Source organism: Hetaerina americana, unplaced genomic scaffold, assembly GCF_022747635.1.
Source record: "Hetaerina americana unplaced genomic scaffold, ioHetAmer1.1.p SCAF_22, whole genome shotgun sequence".
Lineage (NCBI taxonomy): Eukaryota > Metazoa > Arthropoda > Insecta > Odonata > Calopterygidae > Hetaerina > Hetaerina americana.
In genome coordinates, this window is record NW_027286786.1 from 4,345,689 (window position 1) to 4,363,976 (window position 18,288).

The 18,288-nt window shown below is 43.1% G+C and overlaps 1 protein-coding gene across 3 annotated transcripts in view; it reads right to left on the reverse strand.

Moving 5' to 3' along the window:
- LOC139689300 (glutamine--fructose-6-phosphate aminotransferase [isomerizing] 2-like) overlaps window positions 1-18,288 on the reverse strand; it is a 76,058-nt gene that overhangs the window by 31,625 nt on the left and 26,145 nt on the right. For all 3 annotated transcript variants that reach the window (XM_071586373.1, XM_071586372.1, XM_071586371.1), the window contains exons 2-3: window positions 7,734-7,841; window positions 1,348-1,437 (exon numbers count right to left, since the gene is read on the reverse strand). In XM_071586373.1, coding sequence (XP_071442474.1) covers window positions 1,348-1,437; window positions 7,734-7,841 — 198 coding nt within the window. The remainder of the gene's footprint in view (window positions 1-1,347; window positions 1,438-7,733; window positions 7,842-18,288) is intronic.

Sequence of the window (18,288 nt, forward strand, 5' to 3'; positions counted from 1 at the left end):
ATATATCCTCTCACTGGAAAGTAGTCACTGTGGAGTCAAACAAGGATCCAGAGCTTTGCACCTTTTTCAGTCAGTTGAGTGTTGGTACGATGATGACGGGAGCAGATGATAACACAGCCCCTTGTCCACATTGAAAATAACCAAAACAAGAAGGTTGGGTTGCTATGAGAGCTGAGACTCTCCCCAAAGGGCCTCCTTCACCCTTTTCTTACAACAGCTTACATCCACTGTGAATTTGTTCTCAGTCCCTTTTGACATGGTTGTAAACCTAAACCCCAATCCTTGATCACTGAAGCTAGCATTAAAATATTCAGTTTCTCACTCCATGTTTAGGATTGCACCACCACTACCACCTTTCCCTCATGTAATCTAATAAACACTCCTTATTTACATGCACAAATATTTCAGAATTTTTCTTTATAGCATGGACATTAAAGGGTGATGCTGAATTAATATTAATAGTTTTGGAAATCAGATCGCTCGCTTCAATAAAAATCCTGCTTACCTTGCTTGTAGTAGTGAAATTCTAAATTGGAGCTTTTGACTTTTTAAAATAAATAAGAGTATTTATAATTGTCTTCCCAAAACTTTTAACCACACAATCGCTGATGAATATTTTCTGTCCCTCTGTTATCCAAAAATTATATTTTTCTTAGCACCTTATTACCCTAATATACAGCCACACAATTTTTATTCAAGCTAAATTTGCTGAAACGTATTTTTGTTCAATAATTCATCCACTATTTGTTAACTTAAAAGTAATCTGTCAGGTACAGAAAATTATTATTTAAGTAGCTACAATGAAATACATGCTAAAAAACCAATTCCAAACCATAAACCAATTCAAACATCTTTATCAATGACATATGCAGCTCAATAATCCAACAACATGTATTCCTGAATGAATTCCTCCGATAAAACCAAAACTATAATAAAGTATACAATACACCATTTACAAGAGCCACATAAATGTAGTAGTGAAGAATCTGCTAGCTGCCCAGTTACAAGTTAAGCATTAAGTAATTAGCTGGGCACCCAACTGAAAGTCGTAGAGTTTCACTTTCCAATAACTAGTACATACATATTTACTTGCATAAAGTTTTCAAATAAAAAAATTATCAAAGCATATTTGGTGTGCCATTTGTTGTCTGACTATTCTATTACAGGTTCATCTCTTGGAACGTCCACATACTGAAGAGAACGGAATAAAATCATATCCCCTTCACCCCTCAACCTTGTTCCTCTCTCACCAAATTCCTCCAAAAGCTTCTTTGACTGTTTTTTTCCCATCCTCATTTGACAAACTTTCAAAACTTAAAGACTCCAGAATTCACGGTATCTACTTACATGAACTGATTTCATCTTGAAGGGCTTGGACTTTGCCACTCTTTTTGACCACTGAAATGTCTTTTCCATCGGCTGAGTCTACTGCAACACCTGTAATGAAAATGAGGAGAATATTCTCATGTGAATGAAGTCATTAATTAGTAAGGGTCTTGCCAGGCTTTCAAAAGAGATGGCTCTATTCCAATTATTACTCTACTTAAGGCACGAAAGCATTTTGAACTTAAAATTAAACCACTTGGCTATTGCACATAGAAATATGTGGAAAAACCAAGTGGTTTATTTTAAGTTCAATATGAATAATTTCCACCAAGTGATGCCAGAAACTGTTTTATTTGTGAAAGCATTGTTAATACAAATATTTTTGAGAATTGCACAGCTTTTAAGAATACTTTTTAAAGTTCAAGAAAAATATCACTTGATACAACATTTTATCACATAAAAATTAGTAAACAGACCAGTACTTATTTTCATTTAAGGCGATATCTCTACAATAGCATAAACTTTTGGATGATCCCTAACAACTATACATCGTGTTCTAAGCATCAGGTCAACTTCTTGTCGGAGCTATATTATTCTCTTCTCTGGTTCTCTGTCTTCAATGTTTCATCCAAAATGCACATTCACTTCCTCCCTCCATCCTGCTTACCCAACTTAGCAATTTATCCTACAAGCTCTTCACATTTAAAACTTTGCATTGATCATCCCCTCAGCCCAGCTCACCTTCTCCATTCTTCTCCAGACCAGCATCTCAAAATCCATGCTCATCCCCTTGCCTCAAAGAGCAGGCTTCAGTTCTATGAAGGACTACGCTCTATATTTAGTCTTTAAAAGCCTTTTTCATCTTTACTTGGTGAAATTGTCGTCAATTCTCTTCTCCTGGTAAATGCATGTTTTGCATAAACAATTCTCCTTCTAACATCACCAGTGCTATTCCCATTTTTATCAAAAATATTGCCCAAAAATGCAAACTGCTCCATCTGATCAGGTTTATTTGTCCTACTTTCAATGTTTAACTTAGCTTCCTTACTCATTATGACTTTCATCACATTAATTTTCATGATTTATCCCATACTTCTTGCACTGCACCCATAGGGCATTCAACGATAACTGCAATGCCGTCCGTCTCACTATTGCTTGATCATCTGCAAACCTGAAAGAATTCATCACCTTACTGTTATACCCTTTCTTTTTAAGTTCAAGCCTTCTGATGTTACCATTCCCATATTTCCTCAGCATACATGTTAAAAAAGGCCCTGGTGAAAATGGACAAATCTGTCCTTCTGCCACTGCCCATCTTGATTATCCCTCCACCACCATTGCTCACGTCATATTATTCATACTCAGGTTTCAAATAAGTCACTTAGTTCTCCTTTTCACTCTTACATTCTGAAATGCTACACTCTGCCTTGCATTAGACCTCCTCAAAATCCATTAAGCACACATCCTGATTGTATTCTACTATATTTTCCTCAACTGTTCTCATCACTACAATGGTGTCATGCATTTCTCCCCCTCCTGAAACCAAATTGATCCTTGCCTATGCCGTTGTTTGCACTAGGTATAATGTCAACTTCCATTCATAATTCTCCAGACCTTCCTTTACTGCATATGAAGTGACACTTATCATTCTTCAGTCCTTCCATACAGCGGCTTTGCTCTTCTTCAGTATGGGATTTTAATCGTCTAATAAATTCTTCAGGCCAACTTTCTTCCTCATGAATACAAGGCATATAGATTAGCACTGAGTCCATCAACTATTTGGTAATTCTGTCGGGATACTTTCTTTTCCCATCACCTCATTCACTTTGATTTCCCATTGCTCATTTTCTATCTTACAATATAATATTAATACCACCAAGCTATCCTCATCTGCACTGTTCATATTTTCTTTCTATATCTAAGATAGTTGGCTCAATCTCTTTACGATGAAGTTCATCTGTAAGCTATTCATACCTTCCCTGAATCTGCTCTGGCTCCACCACAAACCATCCTATCTTACCTTTTACCTCAATATAGGAGAGAAACGATAATTAAAAATTATGATTCCCACAAATAAATACCAGATTACACCTCTGAATATTTATTTCAACTCCAAATGCCTCAAACTAGGAATCACCCCTAAGTACATTATGTGTCCATCAAAATGACTTCAGAATCTTCTGCAGCGGCTCATGTCATGAAGATAGCAAGCATGTGGTTATATGTGGTTCTCAAAATGGAATGCACTCTCTCTCTTTTTTTTTTTTTTTTAGTATTACAATCCTAGGATTGGTGTACTGTAGCCCTCCATGGTGCAGAGCTGCATCTCCTCGGGAGTTTAATGCGGTGGTTTCCCGTTGCCTTCCGCATCGCAGTACTTCGGCCGATTCCGTGAACTTCACTCTCGCCCGAAGCTGTGGCAGTTGATGCCGGGCCGATCTCCTTGATCTGCGCCATCATTGCCTTTTACTGAGAGCTGCTTCCTCTCAGTAGTGGGGTCATTTTGTGCTGCGTGTAAAAGTCGTCGACCGCTGAAAAATATTCTCCCGCAGAATATCCAGAAAAATATTCTCCGTGCAATGGTCTCGAACCGGCGACCCTCGGAATGAGAGTCGAACACGCTACCACTGGTCCACCCCGGCCCCCACTCTCTCTCTCTATCTCCTCCAAATCGAATTTATGGGAAAACTACATTGTGCTGAAATGAATTCCCTCCAAGATCAGGTCAGAGGCCTGCCTAGTGCGTCAGCATCCAAAAAATACAATGGTATCCGGAACTAGCTGGACAAGTGAAGAAATGTGCAAACCAACCAAAGCATTTGCAGGTCCACTAGGGTACACAAAAACCTTCAATTTCTACAAGAGGGTTGTCAATTCATTTAACCACTAGTCCTCAGTGACGGAATGGATCCTCCTGAGCAGAGGCATGGCCTTAGCCCCTCAGTTCTCATTGTTAGCAAAAACAGCTACAAAATTTAATTGTACATAATGATATAGTGTTGAGAAAGGAAAACAATTAGCGCAAACAAGTAGTGGCGGATTCCATTAGCAAAAGTATCCTTTCGCCTCCAGGAGGCATTTCAAAGGCAATGGTCCAACCATGAAGGAATTTAAAAAGAAAACACACAGAAAAAGTAGACTTAATTATCACCAAATAAGATAAAAGGGGTCCATTTCGATGAAATCTTGACTAGATTATCAAGACAAATACCAAGATTTGATTAATATTAATGAATTAGAAATTTTACAAAATGGCCCCACCCAAGCCTTTCAGAAGGAAGCTAGATCCATGATTAACAACTGCAATGGATTGCTCAACATGTGGGATAAAAAAACAGTTGATATCAATGAACCCAAATCCACCATGATTACATGGATTAATTAAAATTCATAAAGAGTGCATGCCAATATGCCCTGTGGCCTCCTGCATATCCTTCCGAAATCAACCTCGAAACTTAACTTAATCATCAGGGGAAACATACTTCTTTCTCCTCTAGGCACAGTGTACAAAATGCAATTGCAATGCTGTCAGAGAAACTTCTAAGAACTTCAGTGCACCCAATGCAAAACTTATTTCATTTGATATGAGCAATTCATTCACAAGTGTACCTTAAGCCCAAATGTTATACCTATTTGCTGATCTTTTGAGGGATAAAAAATTTTACCCATATTAATTGAAGAAATTTATTCACTAACAAAACCATGCCTTGACCAGAATTACTTCCTTTTCAATAAAAACTTCTAAAGCCAAAAAGAAGGGCTTGCAATTTGGCCATCTCTATTACTTTTGCCGGCTGAAATATTTATGAATGACTTTGAGGAAAAATTACTAACTTCAAAAAACAGCCTCGTTAAAATATGTATTCAACTGGTACAGATATGTCGGCAACATCCTGTGCTTCTGGACCAGTGCAACAAAACAGATTGAAGAATTTGTAAGTTACATTAAGTCCATTCAGGAGAGAATAAAATTCCGAGTAGAGACTGGGAACAATCACCAAATAAACTTCTTCTTGGATGTTGCAATTAGCATAAAATTGGCATTCATCATGAATTTTCCATATTTGGGAAGCCCACGTGCACAGATGAAGTGATACCAGCCAATTCCCACCACCCCTTCTCACAGAAAATGCCTGCTTTTCATTCAATGATTGATAGAGTCTAAAAATACCATGGCAGAAAAACACCTATGAAAAAAACTACACGTGATAAACCACAGAGCATCGAGGAACAGCTATAAACCACCACTTATTGATAGATAAAATCTTACACAAAGCCCTCCGGAAACAAGTGTTATTGGAAATCTCGCCCCTACAGGTAGAAGAAAAACCAAGGAAATGGCGCAGAATTCTGTTCATGAAGAACACCAAAGCCACGTCAGCAAAAATCCCCACAGAAAAACGGAGAATTGCATTTCATGCACCAACCACCCTCGGGAAATGCATCACAAGTACCAAAGAAAAAACCTCCCAAATGTCGGAAAAGTAGAGTTTATTTACTCAAATGTGACGACTGCCCTGAACAGTACATCGACTTCTCTCCTCCACATTGAAGAAGAAGGAAGGCAACTGGACACTCTTGAAGCCCTAGAAATAGTGCTTCATACAATCGACAGTGCAACCCCAGTTAATGAACAAGTGTATCCCTCCCACTCCCCGTTGTTTTCCATTCCCCCTTAAGTGCATCAGGAGGGCACATAATGGCCTGCCACCCTCTGATTCGAGGGTAGTTACTGGAAGACTCAAAGCCCTCCCCTCTCCTTTTCCGTAACCATTCCAGCCCCTGGAGCTGCAGCAGCAAAGACCGAAGGAAGAACGAGTGAAACAGTTTCTTTTGCTCCGAATAGGTGAGCTGTGTATGAATTTTTGTAGTGGTTTTGGTGAATGGGCAACATCATCAGTTTATCCTATGTTGCAAGCTACAATTCCATTCTTCAATTTGAACTCTTTGATTCCTCGACCATCAGCATTGCGTCAAGACTGGTGGTGGTCAAGTGGCATTTTTGCGAGGTGGTGCAAGGTTTCTCAGTGGTCATCTATTGTCACAATGTTGTAGACCATCATATGCCATGCTTCCCTCACTCCCTTCCCCCACTCGACCCCTGTGAACCACCCTTTTGGCTCTTCCACCTAGACGATCAGTTCCTACCTCCCATTCACCAAAAAACCCCCGACCCCTCAAACTCACCGCCCCACGTTCCTCCTGTCAACAGGATTATATATATATATATATATATATATATATATATTGCCAACATGAATGCAATTTTCACCTGAAATGCTGAAACCCTGGTTGTGTGAATAAAAATAATTAAGTGGAAATCACAATTGTTAATTATCATTTCTCTCCAATATGGGCAGTTTCCACAAGGTAAAGCCTAAAACTATATGGTTCAAATGTCAGTAAAGTTTTGTATCATTGTCCACCCATCAAACTTAATTCAATGCCCTCAGCAATCTGGTAACCCACTCATTTTTAGCAATGAGCTCAAATGATTAATTAATATGCCCCCACATTGAAGACCTCAAAATCAAGTCTCAACCAGAAGGAAAACAAATGTACCATTCCATTCTATTTTACTTCTATATTATTTTTTATTATGAGGCAAAGATACAGTAAATGATAAAATATATTCTATTGATCCGGTATTATTCTGGCATAGCACACAAATAGGGAAATTTGATTTTTAGCCACATCACCTATCAAATCTAAGATAAATCTGAGCATGTACGAGGTTGGTCAAAGTTTTCATGGTCAAGGGGCAATCACAACTTTGCTCCCTGCCGGTTGGAAGTGTACTAACATTGAAATATATCAGTTCTTCACCTGATTACATGAGCTATTTTTGATCAATGGAATGCATATTGTCTTGCAAATTAAAAGTTAACGGGTTGGAAGAAAATATTAGAGAGACTGACCCCGGTGGTGGCGGGGTAACGTCCTCGTCTGCTATTCCAAGGGTCGCGGGTTCGATTCCCGCCTGGGTGAGTTTTCCTCCACCTAGGGCTTGGGTGTTTGTAAATGTGATCATTGTTGTCGTTGTTAATAGTTCGATGTAAAGGCCAGAATGTGCTGTTTTCGGACTTATACTGAATAAATAAATAAATAAATAAAATAGATGGGCAGTTAGTTGGCTGAAACTCCCTATCAATGCTTAGGGCGGGGTATGAAGCCATTCATCATTCCTGTTGGTCTTCCCTGGCAAAAAAGGGTTTTGTTACACATGCTGTGTGTCAGCAGTAAATGACACTAAACAAAGACCACTTGGAAACTAACTAATTTGGGGGCTAACTCGAGAGAAAGAAGCACGCATTGTATGCAATTATTCTGATATTTCTGACTTCACCGCATTTCTCCCTCCCATTGTCATCTGCTACCTTCACAGCAAATGAGGAAACATAACATACCTGCAGAATCATATCCACGGTATTCCAATCTCTTCAATCCAGTGATGAGGAGATCTAACACCTCACGCCGAGTTTTTGGTGTCAAATAGTTGAGGTAAGCAAAGATTCCTGAAATACACAAAAACAAATGCTCGTCAACAACTACTAAAGATAATAAATGAACTGCATACACAGAGGAAGAGATAGCATGCATACCTATCATTAATTCAAATGACATTACAAGTTACTAGTATTCCTTGATTTTTTTAAAACATTTTCTCTCTGTCCCTTTACTAGATTGCACCAAAAGACATTTCTTTTAATAGATATGGAAACATTCCAAAGAAACTGCGGGAGATGCCGCGACCCATCTGGGTTCGAATCCCAGTCAAGGGGAATGATTTTTCTACTCTGAAATTGTTGCATTGAAATGCACATTAGCGGATGACTCCGTTAAAAGTTACTGTTGCGGCATCTCCCACAGTTTCTTTGGAATGTGTCAGCGTATAAACAGCCTAACTGTTTAAAAGTTGGCTTTAACCTCGTGGACTGTGGTGCCTTGCGCACGACTACGAATGCCTGTGACATTGTATGTACGGTATTTCGTCACAACATCTTGTTCCTTTAAAAGCCCTAAAATTTCAGAGTTTAAGAGGACACCTCGATAGCTTAACTGGCTAAAGCACACGACCGGATATTGAGGGATCTGGGTTCAAATCCCAGTCAAGGCGAATGATTTTTATACCCTGAAATTGTTGCATAGATATGGACACTGTGAGGTTGACCCACAAAGGCCATTCTACTTCAAACAAGTCTTTGCTCCAAATCACTGAGGAGTAAATTCAACAACCACAGGCACGGCATTATTTTGCAACAATTGGGATGAGACATCGCAAATAAATGTGGTCAGAATCATTTTAAATATCATATTTTTTCTTTGAAATTAGCCGAAATGGACCAAAATAATCTCTGGTATGAGCAAGAAAGAATTAAATGGTGCCAGTGCATATTTCCATGCTAATGTTTACATCTAGAAATTTGCAAGAGATGTGAGTGTTTATCATTTCACAGTCTAAATAGAATTCAGTACAACTAGTTTCACTACACTTAACATCTCCAGGTACATTACATATCTCCAGGTACCTGAAGATGTTATGATTCAGTCATAATAACATCATTTTATCTGTGGAAGACTACATACAGAGTGTTTTGAAAATATCAGAATTTCTTTACAAAATTTATATTTTTTAATATAACAGTTTGCATTATGCATGGAAGGGAAACCAAGAGAATGGCTGATGGTCCGCCAGCCGATCATACTGGTGGTCACAAGGAGAAATATCACATTTCCTTCGGTAAGATTCTAAAACAAGAAGAAAGGAAAATAAGTTTTCCTCTGGAGATCGAGGTGGTGCGGGGGCTAACGTACTGGCTTCCCAACCAGAGGGCCCGGGTTCAAATCCCGACGGCGTTGAATATTTTTCAGAGGTATCCCGATCCCTACTTGAGTTGCTTTGTGGAGGGCGCTTTGAGTGAGTACGCCGTCCGTCGGATGGGACGTTAAGCTGCGGACCTCTTGGCGCCTTTCGTAAACAGTAGGCTAATGCCGACGCCGGGTTTCTCTCCACCCTTCATCCTTTCCCGTCCACCCCCTATGGCGCAAATCACCTCATCTGTCGGTCGCCTCCCCTAAATACTACTACTAAGTTTTCCTCTCTAATTTTCACCATCAGCCAACGCGAATTGCTGGGAAACTTTTGTTCAAGCTAAAAGTGTCTTCTCTTGGAAAACACTCAAAAATCCTTAAAACGTGTTCACGATTGGCGGTAGCGACGAACGGCACGCACCAAATGCCCCCCCCCCCTTTCCCAAAGTATATGCGGAGGGATAGGGGGAGGGGGGCGGATGGACACATTCCCGGGTGATAAGACGACGACACTGGATTCCCGCTGTGCGAGGGAGGAGGAAGTGGACGGCGCCTTCTTCTCCTTATCTCCCATGGAAAAGAGCGGCGCCCATGCGAGCGAGTCTCCTCAGTCGATTCGGGGGAATCGCGCGCGGCCCCTCCCGACGACGCGCCTGGGACGCGAACGTTGCAGCCAAGGACGCCAGCCATGCACACGCATTCTCCAAGAATCCGCTCGGAGTTCGGGGAGAAAATGTCAGCTTCGACCGCCTTAGGGCTCTCTCGTTCCTGCCGTCTAATATGTCCTCGTCAGTTGCGGGCCGGCATCCACTCAATTGGAACGCGCACGTGTTGACGACCGAGGAGAGATGTTTCGGAGTTGAGGCCTCGGTGAGTCCTCCTGGTGGCAAAGGGTTTTTCGTGGTACCGCGGGGATCGGGATGGTGCAGTGGCAATCGTACTGGCTTCCCACCACGAGGGCCCGGGTTCGAATCCCGGCGACGACTGATATTTTTCAGTGGTATCCCGATCCCTCCTTGAGTTACTTTGTGGAGGGCACTTTGACTGAGTACGACGTCCGTCGGATGGGACGTTAAACTACGGACCCCTTGACGCCTTTCGTTAACAGTAGGCTAATGCCGACGCCGGGCTTCTCTCCACCCTTCATCCTTTCCCATCTATCCCTAATGGCAGAAATGACCTCAGCAGTCGGTCGCCTCCCCTAAATACTACTACTCGTGGTACCCTTTGAGCCATCTTACTCAATATTACGTATGTTGCTCAATGACAGAGGGAAGAAACCATTATCTAATAAGAAAAAGGACGTAATGAATTTGCTATCCAGATGATAATGGACTGGATAGAAAATTTAAATGCGGGCTAAAAGAGATGAGTGATCACTTAACAAAAGTGCTCTTCTAAAGGCATCAAAGATAATGTTAAGTTTCAGGAATGACAGATACGTATTTATGAATGGAACGATAAATGTTTGAAGACTTCCTTTTTTTCCTAATTTTGTACTTCACGCCTTATCCAGTCCATCTACAACCAACGTTTAGCATAATTGTGCCATTTTAAAATCCTTGAGCCAAATAATTTTATAGCCCGGAGCCGAATATTTCCCAAGTAAGCTTAAAAGTTCCGAAGCAAGTTGTCGGCCTCGGCGGCGGCGAGGTAACGCCTTCGCCTACAAATCCGGGGTCGCGGGTTCGATACCTGCCTTTCCGCGTCACTTACATCTAGGGCTTGGCTGTTTGTGCTCGTCTTTGACGTGATATCTTGTTAAATGACGCGATGTAAACACTTGGCGACTTTTGAATAAGTCCTTGAATAAAAACTGATAACAGCAGAAAATACGGTCGGGAAACGTTTCATCTTTCCAGCGAGAGATTTAAACCAGGGAAAACAGAAAAGCTCAACTCCCCCTCCAGCGCAGTCACACTCTCAAAAGGCAAGAAGATGATGAGGTAACTACGAAAGACCACAGAGGACGAAGATTGCAAGTGCAGACAAGGTTACCTCGCTCAAAATGAGTTGCCAGAAGATGAGGCTTTGATTATTTTCACACGGCAGGCAAAAATCCATTGCAAAACTGTCTGTTAAAAACCAAAATTCACAGTTACAAAGAGTATATAAGTGATGGAAGAATAAGGCCAACGAAAAGCTCAAATCAATGCCAAACCGAATGGAATCTGCACTGCGAAAGACATGTGCGAACTCAATTTGCCGATACTTATGCGCAAGGTGATCAAAGAGAGAAAGATATGCCATCATCCTCCCGCCACTGTTTCGTTGATCAGACAACGACCATTCGCAAACAATAAGTCAATTATCCTGGCGGCCTCATGCAATTGATGTGAGTTAGGAACGCCTATTTACCGCACTCACGAGGCGAATTCCATCACTGAAGGCAAATTTTAAGTACTACCAATGGCACCTGTCTTTCTAAATACATTGTTACCATATCACAGCAAGAGAAGAAAATATTCTGGACGTTCCGGTCACATCGTCCAGAGATAGTTAAAGAAAATACGAGATAAAAATTTTATGAAAACAGAAGTACGAGAAAATAATAGGGAGACTTGATCATAGCCAAATGTATGGAGAATTTAGTTAAATGAAAGTTTGTTTCCGAAATCTATGACAGAGTTCCCACGTTCAACGTGCGATGGGCGGATCGCAGCTCCATCAGTCGACTGCCTCCGCTTTCGGTCGAATCATCATTTGTGGGCCATCATTCGCGCTCATCTTCCGACGCCTCAGAGCATACCAGAACAGTGGCATGCGGGAATCCGCTTCAACGTTCATCAATCAGGAACAATTTACTTAAATGCGGGAGAAACAACTAGGAACCTCATGAAGTCATGATTGGGGCGCACAACTTCGTAGTTTCCACAAGTTTAATGAAGAGGAGAACGGTAAAATCGTCTCCCTACCTCGGAGTAGAGCCATGCACAAAATTATAGCACAGGGTGGCGAAAACTGCGCCGATGTCTTTTCGTTAAACTTGTGGAAACCATTAAGCTCGTCTCATCCTTACCAGGAATTCACGCCCTATTAAATGAGGAGCAACTCAGAAATGATCTGGCGGTCGTGACGAGCGAGTGAATAAAAAATGAGTCGAAACTAGTGACTTATCGGGCGAAGCGAATACCGTTCACTCACGGCAGCGACATCCTCCGGAAGGGAGGAGAAGGAAGGAGGCGGCCGATGGCCAAACAGAGGCAGACTGGACGAGAGACGACGAGCCAGCCACGGCCGCCAATCCCTCTCCCCCGCTCGGGCGAAAGAGAAGGAAAACGAGAGTGGCTGAGCCAAGTTGAGGACCAAGGACGGCCGGTGGTCGGGAGACTGGAGAGAAAGAGATGCGGGGCGGGGCTGGGGGGCAGATTCCGGTCCAGGGTCGCCTCCTCCCACAGAAAAGTGCTCCAAGGGTGGGTAACGGGACCTCCTCCCGCGTAGCGGTAGAGCAAGGCCGAAGGGTGGAACTTGCCCTCCGCCCAACCGCCCCCTTTCCCCGCACACCTCCACGTCGCCGCGAGGGAGGGGGGAGAGCTCTCCACGACCGCGGAGACGGGGGTCGCGCGCCCCCGTCCGGTCGGTTGCCAGGGGGGGGGGTAGGCGGCCGAAGGAGGAGGGATGAGAAGATCAGATCGGAGGATCGCTAAAAATCCTTAGGGGCAATGAGGAGATAAACATCACGTGATTGGGCAGATGGCTGAGAAGATGGGTAGAACAAAATGGCGCGATACTTTTAATACAAATGAACTTGAAAATACTACATGTGCAATCTTTGTACGACTTCATTAGGGCGGTTGAAATAACCTTGAACGGAGGGTATAACCCATTCCACGAAGATCCGATTTTTAGTGCTTTTAGCATCGATTAATATCCATTAGAAAGTGTAAACGTGCACCAATTTGATGCACGATATACCCCTTCAACCACGTGGTCGTTCTTAATTAATTACATCAAAATAACATTACATTAAAAGTTTGAGAAATTGTTGCTCGCCAAATGGATGATACGCATCCCAAAGGCACTGCGCCCACTCTCAGTGTCCCTCGCAACACGTTTGCGACCATTTTGCACACCTTGACAAATTTTCGCGATCATGGATACGTTACATCCAGGGAAGTAGAAAGTTCAATTTACATCAATTCAACAGGGTAATTTTTGCAAGAGTATGGTATGGCCTGGATATTAATATTATTTTAAATTGCCACCCAAGGGAGGTCTATGGCAACCATACCACAAGGGCACAGCAGATCGACTATATTGGACATTCAGCGTCGATGAGAGGCTTTCAGAAGGATGGAGTTGATAAGTAAGTTGGATGGAGTGGAAGGCCCAGGACGCATTTCACGCACTTACGGTGAGAGTCGTTTGGTGAGAGAATTGCGAGGAGGAAGGAGCATCGAAGAAGGGAATGAAAAGGAACAGACGCGAGGACGATGTTAGAGGCGGTGAGTGAAGGCTTGGACGGGCGGGGAAGGGAGAGGCTGGAGTTTCGTGCGGAGGGGCGAACGGCAGAAGGCGAGAAGAGAAAACGCGAGCAATTTGAGGCTGAATAAATTATATTAAAGAATTAATAAATTGTCATAGTTGCGTGGGACCGACAAAACCAGCAGCTAATTCGTAAGCCACCCTTGAATAAGTTGGTAATGATCATCACTATCTTTGCCATTATAACGTAATTTAAGTCAATAAGGCGAGGAACTAATACGGAAAGGAAAAAATGTGGAAATAAAAGTGTGAGGCTATCGAGAGTCCACAGAGACCGGACGAAATGGGTGCGCTATACGTATACAGGAGGGCGATTGCGAGACAGGGAGAGTGTCAGAAAGGAAATTCTGTTTACACAAGTAGAAATACAAATATAATCGATGACGATGTTACGGCAAGAGAGGAAGCATATAGAGCCACTGTATCACAAAGATAATTGGTCGGGTAGTTTGGATTAAGAAAGGGGTTATGATGTCGATGATGGCAGCTTAGGACTAGGAGTACTCGACTGAGGTATAAAAGAACAAGCATTAAAGGAAATGAAATCGAAGAGGGCCGAGGGAAGAGAAAACATATCTGCAGAACAACTCAAGAATTAAGGAAAACGAGGAAGGAAGAGTTTTAATCTGCAAATTCGTAACATGCGAAGTCGGGATGGGAAGTACTAGGCAGGGGGGAGTAAGGTAGGGTTGCCTAATGTCACTCGTCGATTTAAATGTGTGTGCGGGGGAAATGGCAAGGGAAGCATGCGGAGTGCTGGCGTGAGAGTGGACGGGAAACTCTTCAATTTAGATTTTCGGATGACATGCGTCAGTAAGCCAGTCACCTAAGAGCATTCGCCAAAATTATTGTTTAGCACGTTGCAGATTCAGTCCGATAGGAGGGGGTTGATAAGTAGTCGTGGAAAACGAAAGTAATGAAATTCTCCGGGTGGACTCAGATAAACATCGACTTTGGGGGATATAAAACCAGTACAGCTGGAAAACCAGTACACCTATTTCGGAACTGTTTTGAAGTAGTTCGGGCAGAGTAGAAGGGACATTGTAAGAGGAATAGCGATAGGCAATGAGGCTTTTACTAAGAGGCGGGGTTCTCTCCTCTATCTCTGAGCTGATTCAAAGACGTCACAGAAGTGTATGGCAGTATTCTTATTTAAACTGAAATGGCTTATAAATTCAACATTCCACCTAATAATCTCTTAATATGAATATCGTCTATTCTCCTCAAGTCCTAAACTGGTGGCGAAATTTCCGTTCGCAAATCAGCGCACTGCAGAGACGGTCTTCCTTCCCGCGGGCCGCGAGAAAAGGCGCTTCTGCGGGAGGTGTCGCCGCCGTCGCATCCGAGTTGCCCGAAATCATCCTGCAGACTCAACCTACCTTGATTTAAAAATGCAATGCCATTTCTGTGGTCACTGAATAAACGGGGGATCACATTTGAAAAAGCACAATTTTCGATCAAGGAATATAATAATATTTTTATTTCTCAGGACGAGAAGCTGGTAATTTGATTCGGACAGCTGCGCACCCTCGGCTACTTGTTCGATTGACGCTTCTGGGCACCTTCAGCTCCGCATAAGCTTCTCCTCGAGCGCCAGCTCTCCCTGGGCAATAGCAGGCACTCCACGCGGAACATATGAGTGAGTTTCAAATGCTGCAGAGGCCTTCAGGGTCGGGTGACGCTACCCTCACCTATGGAAACCAGCCTCATCGCAGTTACATTCTCGTCCGAAAGACTGATCCCGGCAGAATTTCCACCCTTGCATAAGGCATATATTTTAATAGTTCTCCCGAAAGTAAATGTATTTGATATTCGATATTTTAGTACCCTGCAAGCCACCGCTAGGGTGTGTGGCAGGGGATGAATACACACCGGACTAATTTCGACCAGAATATGACCAAACCGCTATCGGAAAATGTTATTCTGATCCTTTATCGCTCGTGAAAAATGACATCTTAAGTCTATTTTGTTCAACACTTGATCTCTCTAATTTTTTACATGATCTCGCCTACCGTAGTGCGATGGGGGTAATGATGAATTTTCAACACAATCGCTACAGAGACGTCCTTCCAATTCATGCAAGATATTTTAATTGAAATTTAACCTTCGCTCCGCGAGTGAAATTTGAATTAGCCATTAACTTTTGTGTCCAGCCGTTCATTTGTTTTCTGTCCAACAATTCCATTTCGAGGGTAAAAACAAAAGAGAATGGGCATTTTTCTAAAATATCAGCCTAGCCCTCCGGGGGATGACTTGGGTTGGGGGGGTTATGCCTCGCCTCGTCGCAATAATCGAAGGGAGCGCACTGATCGTCTCGTCTAACGCCACTCGTGGCCCTCGAAGAGTTTCATCATGGCGAGCATAATCATCGCGGAAACAATTAATTGCCACTCAGGCAAAATTTTATCGAAAGATTTCCGAAGAGGCAGAATGATTGAGCTTCGAGTGCTCAGGAAGATAGAGCGCCGCGTGCATCACTCTCATACGCGATCTCGCCATCGCAGTCGGGACCCGCGCTCCGCATATCCCCCCGTCCCCCTCTCCATTCTCACTCTCGCTCGGCGACCCCCGGGGACTACTCGGACGGCGGCGCCACCCCCGTTTCCCGTCGACAACGGCAACATCGCCTGGCATTTGAGTCACTCGGCGAACCCGAGGGAAGATTTTAAAACTTTCCCATTTTCCGATCAAATCAATTCCGCGTCTCAGAAACAGATGCCTGCACATTCCGATGAATTCTTTTACGAACACGCCGACACTTTGCTCGAGACGGAAGTCGCGTCTCCTTCTAAGGATTATGGATTAGTTCATCTACCGACGGTTTTCACGCCCGCGCGCCCAACCGCGGACAAGAGAATTTGAAAAGTGGTACGCCGTTCTTGGAGTAATGGCTATGCAATAAGTAAAATAAATATGTGATTTGATTTCTTCCCAAAAAATGACTTCCTTATTTCCCTCGCGCCTGGAATGCACGCAATGAAATTTGCGACGCCTTGGGAAGGGGGGATCGCCATCTCCCGAGGCTCCCACCGATGCCTCGGGTATCAAATAACTGCGAGTGGATTCCCTCTCCTCGGATTCTTCACTCCCAACTCTTCCTGCAGATGAGTGATTTGTCGGCACGCAAGGCAAGCTGTATTTATTTTGATGGCCGGAGCCAAGTTGCGCCGCTCCGCTTTCACTCGGCCGGGTGGAATATTTCGGTCAAATGCCACTCGCCTTCAAAAACGCAAATAACTGAAATGCCAATACGCGGAAGCAACGCGAGGCGCCACTCGCTGGGTCTCCTCCGGCGGCCTTGGCCTCTTTTCGGTGGACACGGCGGACGAATCGCTTAGACTAAATCTGCGGGGGTCGGTGGGATCCTTGGAAAGGAGGCGTGCCCCTCTTTGCACAGAGCAATTGCTTCGGTGGAAGTCTTGATGGAAAACCTGGGGCCACTGCAAACTACCAGTGGTTCCGGTGCCTTAGCGGATTGAATTGGCGCCTCGCATCAGGGGGTTAATAGAGGGGTGTGTGTGGGCGTTGACGATGCCTTCTAAAAAGAACCGTCTAAGTTTGGGTGTTATAAGATATGACATTTTTTTGTTTCAAACTGACAAATATAGTTTGCATAGTAGACAAACAGGAAAACGGGTGAATTCCATAAAGAAAGCTTAAGGATAAAAAAAAGAAACGATTAATTTTGTCCTTTTTTAACGTTTATTTTAGCATTACTCCTTCGCGATAGCCATTTTATTTGCATTGATCTTCACCCTATACCTATCGTTTTGCCAATGGCCACGAGTGGGTCAGCCGCCTCATCGAAGAACTGACGCTGCGTGGACTACCTTCCGTCTGGCTCTTATCCTTCGACCTATCACGGGTGACCCTACCACGAGCAATTAACATTGCTCCCGCCAGCAAAGCTTAAGGCGTACTTGGGAAGTATTTTAGAGGAAAAGGGGCAAAGCAGTGAAAATATTAAAAGAGTTTTCTAGGTGTGGTTATGGATAAGGGTAGAGTAAATTCAGGTCGGTAAGCAAAACTAACGATGAAGTTCTATGCATGGAAGAGGCTGCGGGGAGAAATTCTGGGGAGGTTTGATAAGAGGGACGCAGGAGATACTGAGAGGCAAGGGGAAAACACATCCCAACTAGTGCTAATTACGAGAACCCAATTAATGTGACCATCAATCACGCGGCAGTAAGCGGTTTTGTTTGCTAACGGGAGCGAATTATGGGCAAGATTGCCCGTTCAGCTGGCGATAACAACACCACTCGGCTTGATCTAAACCAAAATGTTTACATTCGGACAATATTTGAGTTATATTTCATAAATAACATCGATGCCATATTGTTAGTTTAAGAGATTTTCAACACTAATCCACGTATGTGGCACTATACGAGTATTCTCCGTGAGTTGATAGCTTTGACTTTTCAACTGGATGAACTATTTACCTATTGTCTCCAGGAGAAACATTTCAACAATGGTTATTTTCGATGGCAAAATTCATAATTTTCATATTTAAAAAGTGAAGATGATGTGAAGGAATGTTTTTCAAAAAGCCATACACTTAAAAGCAATTCCCACGACCTCTACCCTAGGTTCGTTGAAACTGAAATATATTTGTAATAACGAACCAACTACGTTCATAAATGCCTACCGTTCTTGTATACCGTGATC